The sequence below is a fragment of the Periplaneta americana genome, chromosome 1, assembly GCF_040183065.1.
Source record: "Periplaneta americana isolate PAMFEO1 chromosome 1, P.americana_PAMFEO1_priV1, whole genome shotgun sequence".
In the NCBI taxonomy this organism is placed as follows: domain Eukaryota; kingdom Metazoa; phylum Arthropoda; class Insecta; order Blattodea; family Blattidae; genus Periplaneta; species Periplaneta americana.
The window spans coordinates 102,748,495-102,768,087 of NC_091117.1; the positions used below are offsets into that span (position 1 = coordinate 102,748,495).

At 34.3% G+C, this 19,593-nt stretch overlaps 1 protein-coding gene across 1 annotated transcript in view; it reads right to left on the bottom strand.

The window, feature by feature from the left end:
• Positions 1 to 19,593, bottom strand: part of LOC138698967 (NACHT and WD repeat domain-containing protein 2) — a 487,839-nt gene that overhangs the window by 326,843 nt on the left and 141,403 nt on the right. Inside the window, exon 10 of the mRNA XM_069825158.1 lies at positions 11,454 to 11,593. Within this exon, the coding sequence (XP_069681259.1) occupies positions 11,454 to 11,593 (140 nt within the window). The remainder of the gene's footprint in view (positions 1 to 11,453; positions 11,594 to 19,593) is intronic.

The following is a 19,593-nucleotide window of genomic DNA, read 5'->3' on the forward strand; positions in this document are numbered from 1 at the left end:
AAATATTACTAAGTAACATAAGTTATGTGTTATTAGTACAATGGATCTGATGTAAGTGTTATTTTGTAAAAAAAAAAAAAAAAAAAAAAAAAAAAAAAAAAAAAAAAAAGTGAAGCAAATTCTTTACATTAGTTTCAACGAGTGCTATTCATAGACATTGCTAGCCCGCGCTACGAGCGTGCTAAACTAGCCCCGGTTATCGACTGGTTACTAGTATAGGATTCATATCATATCATATCGCTAACACTGGTTTACGTTTACGAAAAACGCTAGTTCGCTGATCATCCACCTGAAGCCCGCGCTAAGAATGTCTATGAATATGGCCCAACATGTTCAGTGAATAGTTAGTATGACATATATGTCTCTCAAAAATTATCTTTCCGGTTTCCAACGCATGTAGCTTACGTAACCCTCTACTGTACGAGTTATTTTTTTCTCAAATAACGGTCAGATGTTTTAATGGCGCCATACACTCAGAGATACCAACTTCTTAATTTTTCTTCGACTCTCTCTTCGTTGCTAATTTCAGAGCTTTGCCTCAGAGCAACAGAATGCATATAAACATCTCGCAGAAAAAATAAAAAGTAGTGTGTTGCTTTGAAACAACACTATGCAGTAGAGGGATCGGATACTCAAAATTCATACTGATAGAAAAAAGAAACTCAAAATTTTGTTTTAGGACGTATTACATCACATGTGGTAAGACTGTTGCGTAATAACTAGACATCGGATTTTTAGGCACTAAAAATTTCAGTTTTAGGTGCCTAAAATAAGCTCAAAATTTGTAAAATTAGGCTCTATTTTAATGAAAATAGGCATTTTAGGCACATCAAGGTATCATACTTAGTTCTTTCACTGAAATTTTTAGTTATACACTAAAATACGCACAAAAAGTATGTTCAAACATTAAAAAAGAATACTATATTATATTTATAAACAGAGCTGCACAAATTTAATATATTGAAACTAATGAAATAATGATTATTGATATCAATATTATTCATTTTAAGTTATTGAAATTCAGTTCCATGCTCAGACTCTATTATAATTATCTGCACAGTACACCACCAGAATTTTCTCTAAATTCTCCACAGTTAACCTTTGCCTTTTGTCACTGAGAATCATTCTGAAAGCAGAAAAACTTCTTTCTACCGAAACTGATGTAAGAGGCGCAAATTTTAAATTAGGTACAATAGAAACATCAATACTTACTGGAACATTTACACTTTCCCCCGATATCACTCTTGATACTTTTTCCAACAATGAAAATCCTACATTCTTATTTAATACGTTGTCCCACTTATTTTTAACTTTTTTCCCAGTTTCGCCCAAAGCAGAATGTATGTTCACTTGAGCTTCCTTTACTATTGCTATTTGGCTACAAAGAGATTGTTTTTCACGTTCTAATTGTTCAATGCTTGCAGGTATGAAAGAAAAGTTTGATGTTATGTAGGCAATATCGTTTTTCACTCGTGAGTCATTCAGACAATCTTTCACTGCTTTCACACACGCTGCACTATCAGTTTCAGGTAATTTATCAATAACTGTGACCACTTCTTTAAAATACTTAGAATAATACACCACTGACTGAATCCAGGTTCCCCATCGTGTAACAACCGTCTGAGGTGGGAGTAGGATATCTGGAAAGTTCTCTCTGAATATTGAAATCCTGGATGGGGCTTTACAAAAACATTTTTTTGTGTTAGAAATAAACGAATTGACAAGAGGAAATTCATTTCGGATTGTTTCAGAAACCCTGTGAAGGCCATGTGCTAGACAGGTTACATGCGTGAGGTTAGGATAAAATGTTTTAAGAAGTGGAGCTGCAGCAACCATGTATGAGGCAGCATCAGTACAAAACAACAGAACTTTGGAATCGTCTATATTACCTGAGTATAAAGACTGTAGGCCTTTATTTACAAAATAAGCAATGGCTTGGCTATTCACTTTCGAAAGTTCCTTAACACATACGAGGTGTGGAATCGAAGGTCCATCAGGACTAAGTTTTCCTACTACCATATTTGCTATATACCTATTCATAGGATCTGAGGTTTCATCCACAGAGACCCATATGTAAGAATCACCTATATCCTCCAGAATGGAAGCTAAAGTTTCATTGTATATTCTGTCTAAGTAATTTTTTCTTAGGGTCGACTCAGATGGGATATTTTGTTTGCAGTATTTTTGTAAAAACTATCTTAAAACCGGATTTTCAATTGCATTCCAGGGAATGTTAGCAGCAACAAACGCTCTGGTTAAATCAGCATAGAAATTGCTGCTGAGATTGGATGAAGTAGGCTGTGTTAGTAAAGTTTGTTGCAGTTGATTTTTCTGCTGAGCTTTAGCCTTATGAGCCGCTCCTTGCACATGCTGCTTTAGGTGGCACTTCTTTTCTTGCGAAATCTAAAAATGTAAAGTAAACTGAATTAAAATAAAATCCTAATTGTTGTATTGCCGTATTTCTATCACAAAGTTAGTGGATTCGAACAATCAAAATTTTAATGACCTGCAAATACTTTAACTATCGGAATTTAAAAGGTTAAAGTATAGTGGTCTTAAAAAGAATTATACCTCAGGATAGCTCAGTCAATGTATAAATATTATAGGCCTACTCATTAAAATTAATATAATTTATATATTTCAACTATTGTTATATACCTGTTTGCTACAAATCTTGCAGAATATTATTTTTCCATCATAAGTGAATTCTGAATATTCTGTTAGCCATTGCCGGATCAATGTAGATTTTGCACTTATATTTTTCGGCATTATCGCGTTAAACTTCACAGGAAAACGTCCTACCGCTCAAAACTTCTCAACACAAATAAGGTGAGGGAAAGAGCAACTGTTAACGAGCATTCAAATGAACCGTTGTTATTGAGATTCAATTGGACAAAAATACAAAGTTCCACTTATTGTTGCATTTCCTGGTAGTGTTAACACTAGGAGGGCCATTCTTTTAAATATTTTGTAACGGTTTACCCTACTAATTCGCAGTTTTACGACTTTTCATAAATATTTCAAAAACACTCTTTCTCCAAAAATTGTGATTTTATGACACTCTGAAGGGCAGTACAGCTAATCGGTTAGACCGAAAACAGTCATTTATATAGTATAGTATATCTCTGAATCGGTAGCAGCACATGTTGTGATTGTTGCCTGCTTCAAAACTAAGGTTGGTTCTTTGTCGGCATTTATGCCTCCAAACATGTTAAATTCGATGAAATCTATTGCGAGTGTCGTGAGATTCAAAACATTTTGTTTCCTTTATCAATGGTTTCATGGCCGGTGTGAAGCAAACTTTCCACTTTTTAAATGCCTTAAATTTCGCAGTGAATGCATGTATAAATTATAAAAAGTAAGAGTAAAATGCGAAACTTTACAGTGAGTTAGGCATTTTTAGGCGAATATTAACAAATTAGGCTCTAATAACCGTTTTAGGGCATTATAAAACTCTTTGATACCTTTCAATTTCCATGAAACACAAATATTAATAATTATTTTTACTTTTCTCCTAAAGAAACAAAATAGGCATTTGCCCTAGAATCCGATGTCTGGTAATAACATCTGTTCATTGTTAAAATGAAATGACTGCTATATGGAGAACAGGAAAGTTTTTTGTATCCTTGATTTTCATGTTAACCATCAGATCCTGTGACATTTCCTAACAAGGTTTGGAGCAGAACCACCCAGTTGGGCCTACAATTGCAAGCGGTACTCCGATTTTAAGGCAAAGGGATGCATTTTTAAGAGGAAATCAACCGGACGACAGCCAGTAAGCGAGGAAACAATTGAGCGTGTCATCACGTAGTACGCTAAAATCTACCATCAGAGCCAGCAGGGAGCTGCAAATACCGAAATCGACTGTGTGGAAGATTCTGCGTAAGCGGTTGCGATTTAATCCATACCGATTTCATCAGTTGGCCTCCACATTCTCCAGACCTGATACCCTTTGATTTTTTTATGTGGGGTACATTAAAGATAGTCTACGTGCCACTCTTACCACATGGATCTACGAGCGCACATCGCAGGAGCCATCGCATCAATTGATCGTTATATGCTTGAATGTAACTGGGAGGAACTCGATTACAGGCTTGATGTGTTCCGTGTTACAAGGATGGCTCACAGTGTACAGTTACCCTGAAAAATGATGAGACGATTCTTGGTCGTCGGAAGTTAAAGTTCTACAGCGCGGTTCACTCGATATCGACGTAACGATACATAACATGACAAATAGTACAAGAATTGTTACAAGGACAAGGACCAGAATAAGGATCACGAAGAAGATAGCCATTTAAGGCCAGGATTTCACAACATAGCTCGGGTCACAAAATATCATTGCTTCACTGTACCGAAAGGCAAATGCCTGCTAAGGGATCTACATTCTGGACTGCTGCTGTCACTGTCTTGTCTCGTTAGCTCAGATAGTAGCGTGTCGGTTCCACTGTATAACTGAAACGTCTCGTGTTCAATCCCGGGTAAAACTTTTTTTTATTGAGGTGTAATTAATTTGTTCAGACAGGGGCGTATTTTGCGGACTACCGGGGCTACCGGCGGTAGCCCAAGGAAATTACAAAAGAAAAAGTTTATAATATAACATAATGTAATAATTTTGTTTTATTAGTTTTACCATAATAATTAAAATTAAAGTAATTGTTAGATTTATATGCGCTCTCTGCTCTCGAAAAGAAACAAGTTGTCAAGGCGGCATCGCTGGAGAAACCGCTTGCTACGTGAGGTAGCCTGTGACCGTTTCGCTCACGCTGTCCTTCGCACAACTGCCCGTCCCCCCCGCTCCCATCTGTTTCCATCGTGCACTGTAGGCGGGCGAGTTGCCGCTCTCGTGATCGGTTTCTTCGCAGGCGGGAAGCATACGCTTAGTACGCTAGCAATTGAATGTGATTGTGTTCTTGCAGTGCATTATTTTAAATCTGTGATTTGTTCGAGTGTCTAAGAGTTATATTAATTGTGAATTATTAAGTTTTTAATGTCCCAATTAAGTGATATTGTGAAAAATATGGCAGAACAAGTTTCTGGAGAGGTTTGTGTTGAAAATGACTGTGTAATAGAAGGTTCATTAAAAGTGCCTTTTAACCGTCGTACATAACAACGAGAAAGTTGAAATTGTGAAAATGGAAAGACCAACTCCTGAGTTAAATTTGTCCATGGACGTAAAAGAAAAACAGCGAGAGTACACACGCCATTTCACTTCAACATCATATGGTAAGTGGAATTGGTTGTGTGGTACTTCTAAACTGTCTAAATTATTTTGCTGGCCATGTTTGTTATTTAGCCGCGAAACTAATGTGTGGTCAAAAGAGGGGTTTTCTAATATGAACTCCCTTCGAACGGCAGTCCTAGAATACGACAAATCAAAAGCTCATATTTGTAGTAGCATGAACTTTGCAAACTTTGGGAAGACAAGAATTGATTTACAGCTAGATAAGCGAAAAGCTCTACACATCAACCAACACAATTCTCTTGTGAAAAAAAAAAAAATCGGGAGATTTTACTGCATCTTATTAACGCAGTCTGCTTTCTAGGAAAACAAGAATTGGCTTTTCGGGGTCATAACGAGAGTGTGGAATCAGACAATATAGGAAATTATATTGAATATTTAAGTTCCTTAAGTGAATTTGACCATTTACTGGCCAATCATCTTGAGAGTTCAACAGTATTTCGTGGTACTTCTCTCGCAATTAAGAATGACTTAATATTTGCTATAAGTGGGGTTATGATAAAGAACATAAAAACTTTTGTGGCCATTGTTGTTGATGAAACAAGTTACTGCTCTAATCAGAGTCAATTGTCCACTGTTTTAAGATACGTCGACAGTACTGCCAATGTTCAAGAACGGTTTATAGGATTCACAAATGTTTTCAGTATGTGGAAGGTGTTATAGCAGAATACAATGTCGGTAATAAGTTAATTGCACAGACATACGATGGTGCTTCAGTTATGGCGGGAAATATTAATGGCTTAAAAACAAAAGTTCAAGAAAAGTATCCTCAAGCACTATTTGTCCATTGTTACAGTCATGTTCTCAATTTAGTTTTGCAACAAACTACTTCATCCATTCCAGAATGCTGCATTTTTTTCAAAACACTATCGGGTATTTAGCTGAATTTTTCTCATCATCTCCTAAAAGATCAGAAAACTCAAGGAATTTATGAACAAGAAACTCCCAAAAGTAGCACCAACTAGATTGAATTTTACATCTCGGCTTGTAAATACAGTAAAGGAATACAGAGAAACACGGACTGCTTTCTTTAAAAATATCATTTGTAATAACTCTGAAGAAAACTGGGATGATGCTGTAAATGTGCAGGCTCAAGAATATTTTAATTTTTTCACACGGTTTCAGAATATATTTCTTCTTTAAGTCTATGCTAGAGTGTTCGCACATACGGATGTGCTCTACAATATTCTTCAGACAAAAAGTCTAGACATAGCATACTACTTGCAAGAGGTATCAAAGTTAAAAAAAATACTATATCCGAGTTTAGACGTAGTGGGTTTCCGTCCATATGGAGTAATATGGAAAATGAAAATTCTTCAGACAATACAATGGAACCACCATTAAAGCGAAGAAAAGGAGATAATGAATTGAAATACAGGCAGCTGTACTACACCATACTAGATCGTATGCACATTGAAATTACTGACAGATTTTCTGATTATGGAAAGCTTCAGTTCACACATCTTCTAGATTCTCAAAATTGTTCTGCTTATGGACAAACTTCCCGAATGAGGCACTAAACAAATTATTTCAGTCCTATAACAGTCACTTTGATCAAGTATGTTTGAAAAAATAATTAAGTGTGATATATTCAGCAGAAGTCTTTGATTTTTCGAACAAACCTATCCATGAAATATTATCTGCCATATATGAAAACCAGCTGAACCAAGTTATTCCTGAAGTCCTTAAATTGGCAACATTAATTGTGACAATACCAGCTACGTCAGCATCGGTAGAAAGAACATTTTCTGCGTTGAAGAGAATAAAATTCTACTGTAGATCAACTCATACACAAGAACGTTTATCCGGCTTGGCACTAATATCCATTGAAAAGTCATTTCTACAGAAACTTTGCAAGTGGCTCAACTATAATTTCAATGACGTGGTCATCAACGTATTTTCGTCCCAATCAAGACGTTTGGAATTCACATAAATATGTAAGGAATTTTATTATAGGGATTTTAAAATATATTTTGTGTAATAATAGGGTTAGTGGTAGCCCAAACCCTTTAACAAGTATACGCCACTGTGTTCAGAGTACCTCGACTGTCTAATTTGTCGAAAAATATGGAATAATTTATGCCCAATTTCTGGGTCTTACAAGTGGGCTGAACCTCGTCAAAAAAATAAATCTTACTTGGAAGTTAAAAGTATTCTTCCTCAAACAAAAATCATAAGAAACAAAAAGAGACCTGTTAACTTAAAATCTTGTTCACATGCCATCAGCTTCTATTACAGCTCTAAGTCGATCCGGCATGGATGTCACGAGATTGTGGAATAAGTTGTGATCCCCGGCGAGATCTTCCCAGGTGTCAACAACTTGATCGCACAATTCGTCTCGATTTCGAGGGCGTCGGTGTGCATAGGTGGCTATCCTTCTCTTTTTCAATTCCGCCCATAAATTTTCGATGACATTCAAATCAGGTGACTTCGGAGGCCAATTAATGATTTCGATCTCGGGTCTCCTTTGAAACCATCTTTGAATGCTTACAGCATAGTGCACGGGATGGTTATCCTGCTGGAACAGCAATGTTCCTTCGGGAAAACGTTCTCGGGCGGAGGGAAGGAATATATTTTCCAGAATGTGCTCATAAGTTCCCGCATTAAACCGGCCATCGATGCGTTCTATAACGCCAGGTCCATCGTAAGACATCCACCCCTAACACGATATGCTAAAGCGCCCCGATCTTTCACGTCGGTGGACATAACGCTGGTCATGTCGGAGACCATCCTCACGATAGACACGAACAGGACCTTCGTAATCACTCGAGATGGTTGTTTCGTCGGAGAAAATTACATTTCTCCAATCGAAATCCACTCGATTGGTAGTGAAGGCAAGATGGTCGACAGCTTGTGCTTCCCCCAAAATTTCCATTTGCGCAGCCCTCCGGCTCCTAATACCGCGGTTCCTCAACCTGCTGATCACAGTCTGTGAAGAGCCGGGAAAGTTAGATGCTGCTCTTATTTCGTTAGCAGTCAGAAAGGGGTCCTGTCGAACTGTCTCGAATAAGAGAGCATCCTCTTCCAATGAAGAAATCCGCGAACGCCCAGGAATAGGGCGATTTTCGACCTCCCCTAAATTTTGGTAACGATGGACCCACCTCGCGGCTGTACTTCCAGGAACATCGACCAAGCGGCCAGCAGATCTAGCCCCATATCCAGCGTCAACTAGAGCTATAACTCGCTGTCTCATGTCACATCGGTTCGCCATTACGATGAGAAATGAGGGATGACGATAATACTTTAGTGTAGACAATGACTATTTAACGTGATATAGAATTATTGAAATAACAGGCATCTTGCATAGTAAGAGTTAATAAATCAACCCTAAATTAAATATATAAATAACAGGATATAACAGGAAGTCCAGTTGTTACGAAACTAATCAAATTAAATCTAATTGCATTTAGTAAATAAACTCCAAGTTATGACACCACATTGCTACAGCTAAATTGTAGGTTATTAACATAAGCATTGGATAGGTCCGTGGCTGTGCGTTGGACGACAAAACCATCATCGAAAGTTCGAATCTTGCGGAGGAATATAACTTCTTGCTTTTTATAATGTAAATCAGACTTCTAACTAAAATCATCCATATTTCTTACATTATTTATTAATATTTATAGCCAACATTGAATTTGTAAAGAAAAGACTTTGAAAATCTCATATGGAATTTGTGATCTGTAGTGACATATACATAGATTATCTTTCGGAACTTTTCCGTAAATGTAAATTAAATTCACTCCTTGAAACTGGAAACCTTAGTCGCAGAGTCATTTTCCCACAGCATACAAGCTGAAGTAGCACAGCCATTGATAAATGTTTTGTACACAGAATTAGACTGAATTCCTATTCGACAGAACCTATAATCAATGGCTTGTCTGAACATGATAAACAAATCCTAAGTGTTTCCAATGTTACTGAACAATTTCAAAATATTAATTTAAAAACTAAGAAAGGATCGTAAATGCTGTATCTAGTGATTATTTACATTTATGTCTACAAAATGAATCTTGGAAAAACATATATGATACTGGTACTACTGATATTAAGAGTAAATGTATTGAATTTTTCACTTAATTTCATAATCACTTCAGTGGATGTTCTCCACTCAATGTTGTGAAAAAATTCAAAAGTAAAAACATGTAGTTAACGTAGGGACTTCAAAATCTCATGTATTAAAAAGAAGAATCTATATGTAATGAGTTTCAATGTAATGATCCTCATGTTCTTAAATACTATAGGAAGTACAGTGTAATTTATAAAAAAAATTATGAAAGAGGGAAATAGAATACATTTGAATAGAAAGGTACAAAATTCAGATAATACAATTAAACCTATTCGAAATATTGTTAAATTTAAACTTGTAGATATCCTAAGAAAGAAAATATTTTTTTCATTAAAACCAATGATTATAAAGTAGAGGATCCCAAATCTATTGCAAATTCTTTTAACGTATTATAGTATATAGTACAGAAATATTATTGACAACTTAAACTTTCAAGAGTTTGCAAAAGATACTGCAATTGGTTACTTAACAGATGCATTTAATAATTATATTAATATATGTAATTAGTCAATAACTGCAACAGTGCTTTTTCATTCAATCATAACATGAATAAAATTGAATGCACATTAAATTAAACAATATTGCAAACACGTAGATAAAATAGTTAAAATTAACTGAAGGGGTGAGAATGAAATAATCCAAAGCCATACTTTTAACAAAAATTGTTTTGTGCGAGTGCATTTCTTACACATATGGGAAAGCTATTAATAAAAATATTGTAATAATTACTCGACAAATGACTTAGCCTAAGGACTCTAAACCTTTGTAAAAGTTTGTCTATTATTACATATATTTTTTAATTTCATTTTTATTGTTAGTTTTTAATATATATGCATTTACATTGTATATGTGTGTATAAATGCATTCATTAGATTAACGTGTATAATATTATAACTTGTAATTTTGTATTGTTTGCGATCATTAACACTTAATCTCAGGACTTTGTAAAACTCTATTTCAACGTTATTTAGACAAAAAAAAAATCGTTGTGTAGATTAAGAATCGAACTCGCACTCTTCTACACAACACGCAGAAGTCTTACCGTCTGAGCTATTGAAACGACACGAAAGCGTTCCTTTCTGTGCGGAGTGTCGATCTAGTCATGAAGGTCCATTGTCGATTCAACTACACGATTTATGTATATATTTATATTTTATTTACATAATATTATCATATTTTTTGCAGTTTTTGAAGCTAATTTCGGAACGATGCTAGTAACAAACCAAATAGCCTGAATTTAAGTAACTCAATATTCGTTATCTTGTGTATCAATGCTCTGGTCTCCGATCATGCGCAGTGTCTCACATCTGAGACTTAAGAGTATTCAATCGTCTCATCCTTTTCCAGGGAAACTGTACATCTTTAAGGGTAAGGTACTAAATCTTACTGAATTTCTCTTTCTATTGGTACCAGTTCTATATATCTGAGTTTTATTAAGCATAAGTAACATGTGTTCGAAACCGAAAAGCTCATTTTTGGGAGCCCTGTATTATGTGAACAATGCCTCTAATAAGAAAAGTTATTTCAGTCGATTTAAAAATTATACAAACTGAACATGCTATTAGTGTTTCAATGAAGATAATAATTGTCACATGAATTTTAAGTACCTATAATTTTTAATCAGCCAAAGTGACGTTTCAAACTTTGTGTTGACTTCAAACCGGTAGCACTCTTCTAGAATGTAGACCGTCGACCTGCCGAGCAATGCTTCGGGACTTTTAAATTACTCGCTCTGTATTTACAGAGTGAAGAGGGAAGGGAAGCCATTTTATGGAGGTACATCTCGGGAGTGGAATCTCAGTGGGAAAAATGATTATGACTTGTGAGGTATGGACTAAATTGAAGCCCTTCCCATGAGTTCCGTTTTGAATAGTGGGACTCGAGCCGTGCGAGTTTGAATTGTTTTAATGAAGAACTCAGTAAGGAACACTCCTTACTGAGTTCTTCATTCATACTTAAACATTCAGGGTAATAAAGAGCATAAATAATTTGCAATGGAGGTTGCAGCCCTGCAGCTCTGTAGCTCGATTCGCCTTTCTTGGTAAGTCACAACGGACATTTTTTAGTTTCATGAGTCACAACAGAATGTCTCCTAAATTCTGGACAGATTCTTCACATGCACAGATATCTGAGCGGCATTCCTACCGTATGATCTGCATGGCAAGCTCTTCCCCCAAATCTGTCACCTCCAGAAATTGTTCTTCATTGTCAATCATGCGTCTTAATAGGTGGTAGTCCTGGCTTACTTCTGGGTTGTCTTCCTCTGCAGCACATGATACCAGCAGCTACACAGTAAGAAAAATAGTAGAATTATTTTTAAAAAATACGTATTTTATGCGTTTCGCAGCTATTTATTTAATTACTCATGTTGATCATATGCGGAGACTAAAGAAAGGCAGAAAATAGGAACGATTGGATAATGCTGGGCTGCAGTGAAAGATCGGCCCTGGAGCAGAACACTTATGTATGTATGTATGTATGTATGTATGTATGTATGTATGTATGTATGTATGTATGTATGTATGTATGTATGTGTGTGTGTATGTATGTATTTATGTATGTGTGTGCGTGCGTATGTATTTATGTATGTCATTTTGAACAATTAATTTTATAAATGTAGTCAGATACACATTTTTAATTATGGAAGTCCTTTTGCACAATATGAAAGTGAAAATTTGCCCTCTTTTTGTAGGCCTATGTACTGCAATCTAAAGAGTCAATTCTTCCGAATTATAGTAATGTAAATAAAATAAACAGGCGTCTAATTAGTAGTAGACAATGTATGCCTACACACATACGCACACACGAGTATAGTTCATTTTGCACAAATTCATATAAATTAGGTATTCGTGTAATATTGTAAACGAGTTTAATATTTTATTTATTCAGGAAAATAATAATTTAAATTTAATATTAGTGATTTATAATCATCTTTGGAGTTTTATTTTTTATTATTATCCAATTTAATAAATCCTATTTCACCCTGAAGTATATTAGGGTTATAGTTGGCATCAAAATACATATTTTATAACCAATAAACAATAGTAAAGTTATAATATAAAATAGTGGTCACAGTTACAATTCACATGAATTATATAGAAGAATGCACCTTAATGAAAGAATGGATCCTGTTAAAGATTAATGAGATGTTTGAGGAATAATCAATGCAAAAGATATACAAGAATGTCTAACCGTTTCAGAGTAAATACACGACCTTAAAAAGATAATCAGTAGTAGATTAATATAACGAAGTATGACTTTCACTTTCAAATTAATACCTAATTCATTAACAATGGAACAGTTAAGAGTAATAAAGGGATATTACAAGCAATGATTTACGGTTACAAGTTACTTACGTGATTCAGGAACAAGTACAATAATTAAAATAAGAAGACAAGTAATGACTTAACAACTAACGAATAACGAAATTCTTGAAGGGTAATATATAATAGTAGGGACAATACAAAATATTTAAAAACAAATGTAAACAGTAAAGGAATAGTAGTAAAATTGACTTAAAATTACAAGTTAAACACATTCTTTTTAAAGCAATAGGTAACAACAAAGAGATACTAATAACAATACACTGACTGTAATTACAGATTAAACACATTATTTTAAAAACAAACACGCAAAGGATCAATAGCTATTTTCAGGCATTATTTTATTTAATCTACATGAAAATGAAGTAACAGCACCGTGGGACTAAATCTATAGGTTCTTATCTTTTTTTTTTTTCAACCGTGGAAGAAGAGATCGAAAATCGAAAAAGAGAGGAGAATTGGGAGGACAAATTTAAAAGGTACTCAAAACGCCTCCTTGCAAGGGGTTGGGGCTGTAAGAAACTAAATATGTGAGCTCCAAGCCTGTTGGCCACTAGTGTCACTCCGGTTACGCTGCTCCACTGAAGGAGCTCTAGAAAGTTTTGAAGGGGAAAACCGAAAATGGACGTAACCTCTTAGGTACCACATATGCGAGGGGGATGGAAATGTGATCAAATGATCGCGGGACGGGACGAGGAGGAGATAGCTGGGGACAAGGAGGAGATGGCTGGCAAACTTTGCACTGCTACCCCTCTTTCGGTGCGTTTGACTAGGGGAAAAAATTTGACCAGCGCGCAGTGCAACCTGCCCTCTGTGTGCTTCAACCCGTCTGGGCTTGAATATGAACCGCTGATGTAAGATAATATTCCTATAAAAATATAGATTCTGAAAATATAATTTATTGCTTACTATAATACATATTACCGTAACATGGGTGAATCCAATAAAAAAAAATTCAATTTTCTAAACGTTAAGCGTTGTAAGTTACGATCTAGCAAAGTGCCTATTTAATTTTAGCTTCTATTTTTTCAGAATCCTATATACAGAATGTAAATACTCTCTATTGTTTTCAACTTCATTTTCTAAACTTTTATTTTTGATCGGTGTCACCTCAATAGGATGGGTGAAACCGACCACATGTTATTTTATCATTTAAAATCGGATACATACCTACAACTGAATATGTGAAAACGATCAGTAATTGAAGTTTTAGAAGGGTTTTCAAAGAAGTTTTCAATATTTATGGCAAAATATAATTGAAGACATCCCCGGAGAACGGATATAACATCAAATTATTGAAATATGTGACTTAAGTGGGAAAAATAATTTTGAATCATTCATTTATAACAACATAGTACCGGTGTTGCATTCAATAGCTGAACAAACTTTGATTGGACAAATTTTTCTAATAATAAATATAGACGTAAAGAAATATGCCCTGAAACTATTTTCCTTTCTCCTGAAACATGAATTATAGTTTTGTTGGTTACACCTTTATTCTGGGGGGGGAGGGTGTAGGTCTTAAATTATAACAAGATCATGAATTATTTAATTAATATTCAATATTAGATAATGTATATTTCCCAAGACGTAAGGTTTGTTGCACCATCTTCCGAACTATCAGCCATTCCTCTACTGCAGTGGCAGGATGTATAAAAAATGATCACCCTCTCCCACTTTTTTTCGAAGAAAGTTAATCTCATACAAGTCCGCTTCAATTTTTCTATCTACTCTGTCAGTGAAATACGTTATTCTTTTCTTAGTGGAGAATCTTATAATAGCGAAATCATTTTCTGAAGCTTAATTTATCATTCAATGTCGTATAGGGACCACATATACTTCCGAAATCTTTCTGATGCATAGTTTTCCTAATTTTAAAGCTTTTACCACATGACAATTCCACACTAGGTTGTAATTGCACTTTCTTGTTGGGTCAAACATCTTTGCACATACACACAATGTTGAATTCAACCTACAGCGTAACGAAAATTAAGTAAAGGAGAATAACTCAGTAACAAAATTAATTCCAACCATGAATTACCAGCTTTTTCCTTATAAATATGAGGCACTCAGAATACAAGTGGTGCAGCTCCACAGAAACTGTTAGTGAGGTATTCAATGCTTTAGAAAGAATCAAATACAAAAGTCGGTAGCACAATTTTTTATTCAATGTACATTATTTATAAACACAAAATATCCTTCTACCTATATCGTAGGAATATAAATACCTGAAACAAAACTTATGGCTGAGGTTAAATAATGACAAATAAACCACGGATTTGCTTCCGCTGAAATTGTTGGAATATTTCACATGGCAATATTGTCAGTGTTCATTAAAATAATAATTTGCATATGACTTTCACTTGTTATACAATTTTAGCAATGCCATGCAAATAATCACATCTAATAAACCAGTTGTAACAGATCTTAAACACAAGCCCTTTTAACCTATGAAAAATTAAGAAGGCTTCCAAATTGGGATAAATGGAGTAAATACAAAGATTCTAAATTTACATTGAGGACCCAAAATGGATACATACAAGAGGTAGAAAAGCTTAAGCAAATTCTAGAAATACCAAGTGAAAAGGAAAACTTGATGTCTCGATATAATCCACTTAATAACTTCAAAGTAGATTGCTGCCTTGATCTTGATGAAGTCTTCAACAAAAAAGATATAAATCCAGAAATAACAAAAGCCATTGCCCTACAAACAATTAATAGAAAATATCCACAAAAGGACTGGTTGTACATTTACACTGATGGATCTCTCATGGATCAAAATGAAGGAGCTGGAGCAGGAGCTACTTCTCAATACTTTTCTCTTTATAAAAATGTTGGCAAGTACACAACAAATTTTGATGGCGAAGTTGAAGCCATTTATACATCACTTCAAAATGTATTTGTTTGGCTAAACCAGTGCAAAAACATAGTCATCCTGTCTGACTCCAAAGCTGCAATCCAGTCCATCAGCTCAACTACATCCCCTAAAATGGAAAAAGTAAAAGAAATTCATTGCATGGTAAAACAAATTCAAATGCTAAATAAAAAAGTGGTCTTCCAATGGATCCCGGCCCACTGCGGACTGAACGGTAACGAGAAAGCAGATATGTTAGCAAAGAAAGGAACTTATATCAACTTAAAAACAAATTTCAAGTTCCCATATGAATCAATAAAGCGAGTCATAAAAAGAATAAGTTACAGCGAACAGGCAAAACATCAAAATTCAAAAAGGAAAGAATCATTCAAAGATCCAAAACTAATTCCTGATCTACCTCGAAAATCTGCCGTGGCCATGTTTAGATTGATTACTGGTCATGATTGCCTCAGTAAACACCTCCATCGTATTGGAGTTCTGAATTCACCTAAATGCATACTGTGCACCAGAGAAGAGGACATGGAGATGGAGCACCTGGCTAATTGTGAAACTCTTAGGACAATGTATTCAATCTATGTCTCACCCAAGGAGTTTTCCCAGAATCTCTGAAAAATGCTGTAGTTGTACCGGTCCATAAGTCAGGGGAAAGAAAAAGTCTGAATAACTATAGACCTATATCCTTGCTCTCTAGCTTCTCAAAGATATTAGAAAAATGCTTAAAAAACAGATTAGTAAATTACTTAGAGAAAAATGAAATTCTCTCCAAACATCAGTATGGCTTCAGAAATAAATTATCTACGGATGACGCAATTATTGAAGTCACTGGTAAAATTATGCAGGAGTTGGATAACGGTTCTAAATGTTTAGGGATTTTCTTAGATTTAAGGAAAGCTTTTGACACGGTGAACCATCGTTTACTTCTGGACAAATTATTTGGTATAGGAGTCAGGGGTATTGCGCATAAGTTATTTCAATCATACTTAAACAAAAGAACTCAGGTAACCAAAATTGATGATAATATCAGTGAAAATGTAAATATTGATATAGGTGTCCCTCAGGGAACAATTTTAGGTCCTATTCTATTTTTAATATATATTAATGATTTATTAAACATTGATTTGAAAGTACATAATGGCTCCTGTTATTCTTACGCTGATGATACGGTGGTGATTTTCAGTGGTTTAACTTGGGAGGACACTTATAAACATGCCAATGTAGGTATAAATTTTATCAAAAACTGGCTTGATGCAAATTTGCTATCTCTAAATATAACTAAAACTACTTTGGTGCCATTTTCTTTAACAGTCTCTGGATTGAACAAATTGAAATCACTTTCTCATTTAAAATTAATAATCCACAACTCATTTTGTAAACTCTCTACAACCTGTAAATGCCCTTGCCTGAAAGAATCTGTAGATGTGAAATACCTGGGAATTATTGTTGATCAGCACTTGAAATGGGATAGACAAATCACCTTTTTATGTAACAGAATACGTAAAACAATTTACAAATTTGTACACCTTCGCCATTACTTGCCTACTCACGTATTACGTTTGGTTTATTTGGCTCTAGTTGAATCTGTTATCCAATATGGTATAATTGGATGGGGAGGCATTACAAAAACTGCTCTTTTTCCTCTAATTATGTTGCAAAAACGTATAATCAAAATTTGTTTGAAAAGGCGACTGGATTATCCAACAAATTTGATCCATTCTGAATTGAATGTTTTTAGAATTGACCAAATTTATGAATACTCTTTAATGAAATTCTATCATAAAAATAGAACGAAATTTGTAGCTCAGCCACATGCTCATAATACGAGACGAAATGAAATTCTTAAATTAGTTGAACCTAAATATTTCACATCTGCTGCTTTACTACACAGTACAAATTATGGTCCACGGCTATATAATTCGATAATAAAATTTCATCCAGAATTGACTACTTTAAGCAATGAAATTTTCAGATCCAGAATTAAAAAATTTATATGACAGACTTCCCTGTATATATATTATGTACCATGTATTGTAAAACAAGTTTATTTCTATCCTAAGTGTATTTTTCTATTTTATCTTGGTTACTATGTCAACATGACCTGCACTAATTATACTACTAATAATAATTTAATATTAATCCATCAATCTAAACATCGTCTCTTTTTTCACTCAGTTATTATTAGTATTATTATTTACTAATTTTATTACAATCTTTATGTGAGCTTTTTTCTTAAGTATTTTGTCTACAAAGTATGTGTATCTATGTAACGGAACTGTCCCCGAACACGAGCTTTGCTCTTTCGGGGTATTTTAATGTAACGTTTTTATGTATATGTTATTATTAAATAAATAAATAAATAAATAAATAAATTTGTGGACCTTCCATCAAAATATTGGGAAGCAAGAAGGATGATGACTTCATTGTTAAATCCAGAGCATTAGATACACACACACACAATTTTAGCAATTGTCTCCCTGTATTTATTATAAATAAATATTACAATAATGGTTTAAAAAAAGGTATAATAAGTTTATATTCTATTGTTTTCAAATAAGTTTTGTATGATGTTATATTAATAATAATATTATAATCTGCACATAAAGGAACAACAGTTTATCACTTGAGGAGTTACTTAAAGTGAAACACAGTTGTAACAGACCCATAACGTAACTAATACATAACTAATTACTTGAATTGATTTTTTCTTTGCCTTTATTTTCAGTATTTCACTTGTTTCCAGTTGCATCAGGTACTGACAACTCTTCACTATACATTTAGATTGATTTAAATAATTTTCAATTCATCGCTCAAATAAAAATAACATTAATTACTAAACAAAATAACAAACCCCAAAGAATATAGCACAGGTTCCTAAGTGAAGTGGACTTGTTCCACTTGTATTCTGACAAAATGGAAATCGGTTTCAGTGTTCTGATAGAGGAATATTTCATAGTTAAAAGCTATAACCGTAATACACAATTACTCAATGAACAGATCCCGAACTTACAAAACCCCCTGTATGGCATCATAGAATAACCGTTCATCGAGCAGTTCCTCCCTCCCTTGATCTCTGTTCACATTAAATAAAATACACTCACTAGTCCAGTCATAATTCTAACGCAACGATGAGAAGGCTGCAACATCTGAAAGCTCCTGCCGCATACGTATTGTAAGTATTCATTTCAAGCATTATTATGCTTTAATCTTACTATAATTAAATCATTTATCCTTTTTATTAAATTTCAGATATTATTGCCACTCATTGCTGCGAGAGAATGGGAAAATACAAATATAGTACCCACTTCTCAAAGAATTCACCTCTTGAATACTGCATCACTAATGGACATAACATACCTTCTAAGCCTCCAGTCTATTTTAAACTTATTTTAACCTTTAAACAATGGCACACAAATTGATATGTTTTTATACAACAAGTAATATTATTCTAAGTGTAGCCTTACTTCATTTGATTGTTTAGTTTATCTGATTGTTTTTAACTTATTACTTATGATGCCATGACTCACAACCACACTTATCTTTAAAATGGCCATGCAAGGTTTGAATCATGTATATGTTTTTATTCATTGTATTGCTTTCACCTATGTTCAATTTGTTTTTGTCTGCCTTACTATGTCACCTGAAGATGACTTATATGAAAAGTCGAAAATATTTGTGATACATAATATAGGCTACTATAATTAGTGAAATACACTTCTAACACTTTTAATGTGCTGTAACAGAACTCATTCTGCTTTCACACTTTAGATAAGTTATTGACTGAAAATTGTACAATACTATTTTTATATTACTACTTTTTGAGTTATTATTAAATATAATAATATTCTACTTCATTGGAAGTCTACGTGAGTACTCCTTTTCTCGTTATTGGTTGACAATTAGGAAGGAGGAAGTAAATAGTATATTGTGTCACTCTTTAATATTGGCGCATGCGCAGACCAACAGAGTTTTGTAAGTTGTTCCTCTAATATGATTTTTTTCAGCAGAATAGCTTACAATCTTCCCCTTAAAAAAAGCATTTCAAAGCCAAGATTAGATCAAAGAGTATCAGATATTGGAAAACTCACTCAGA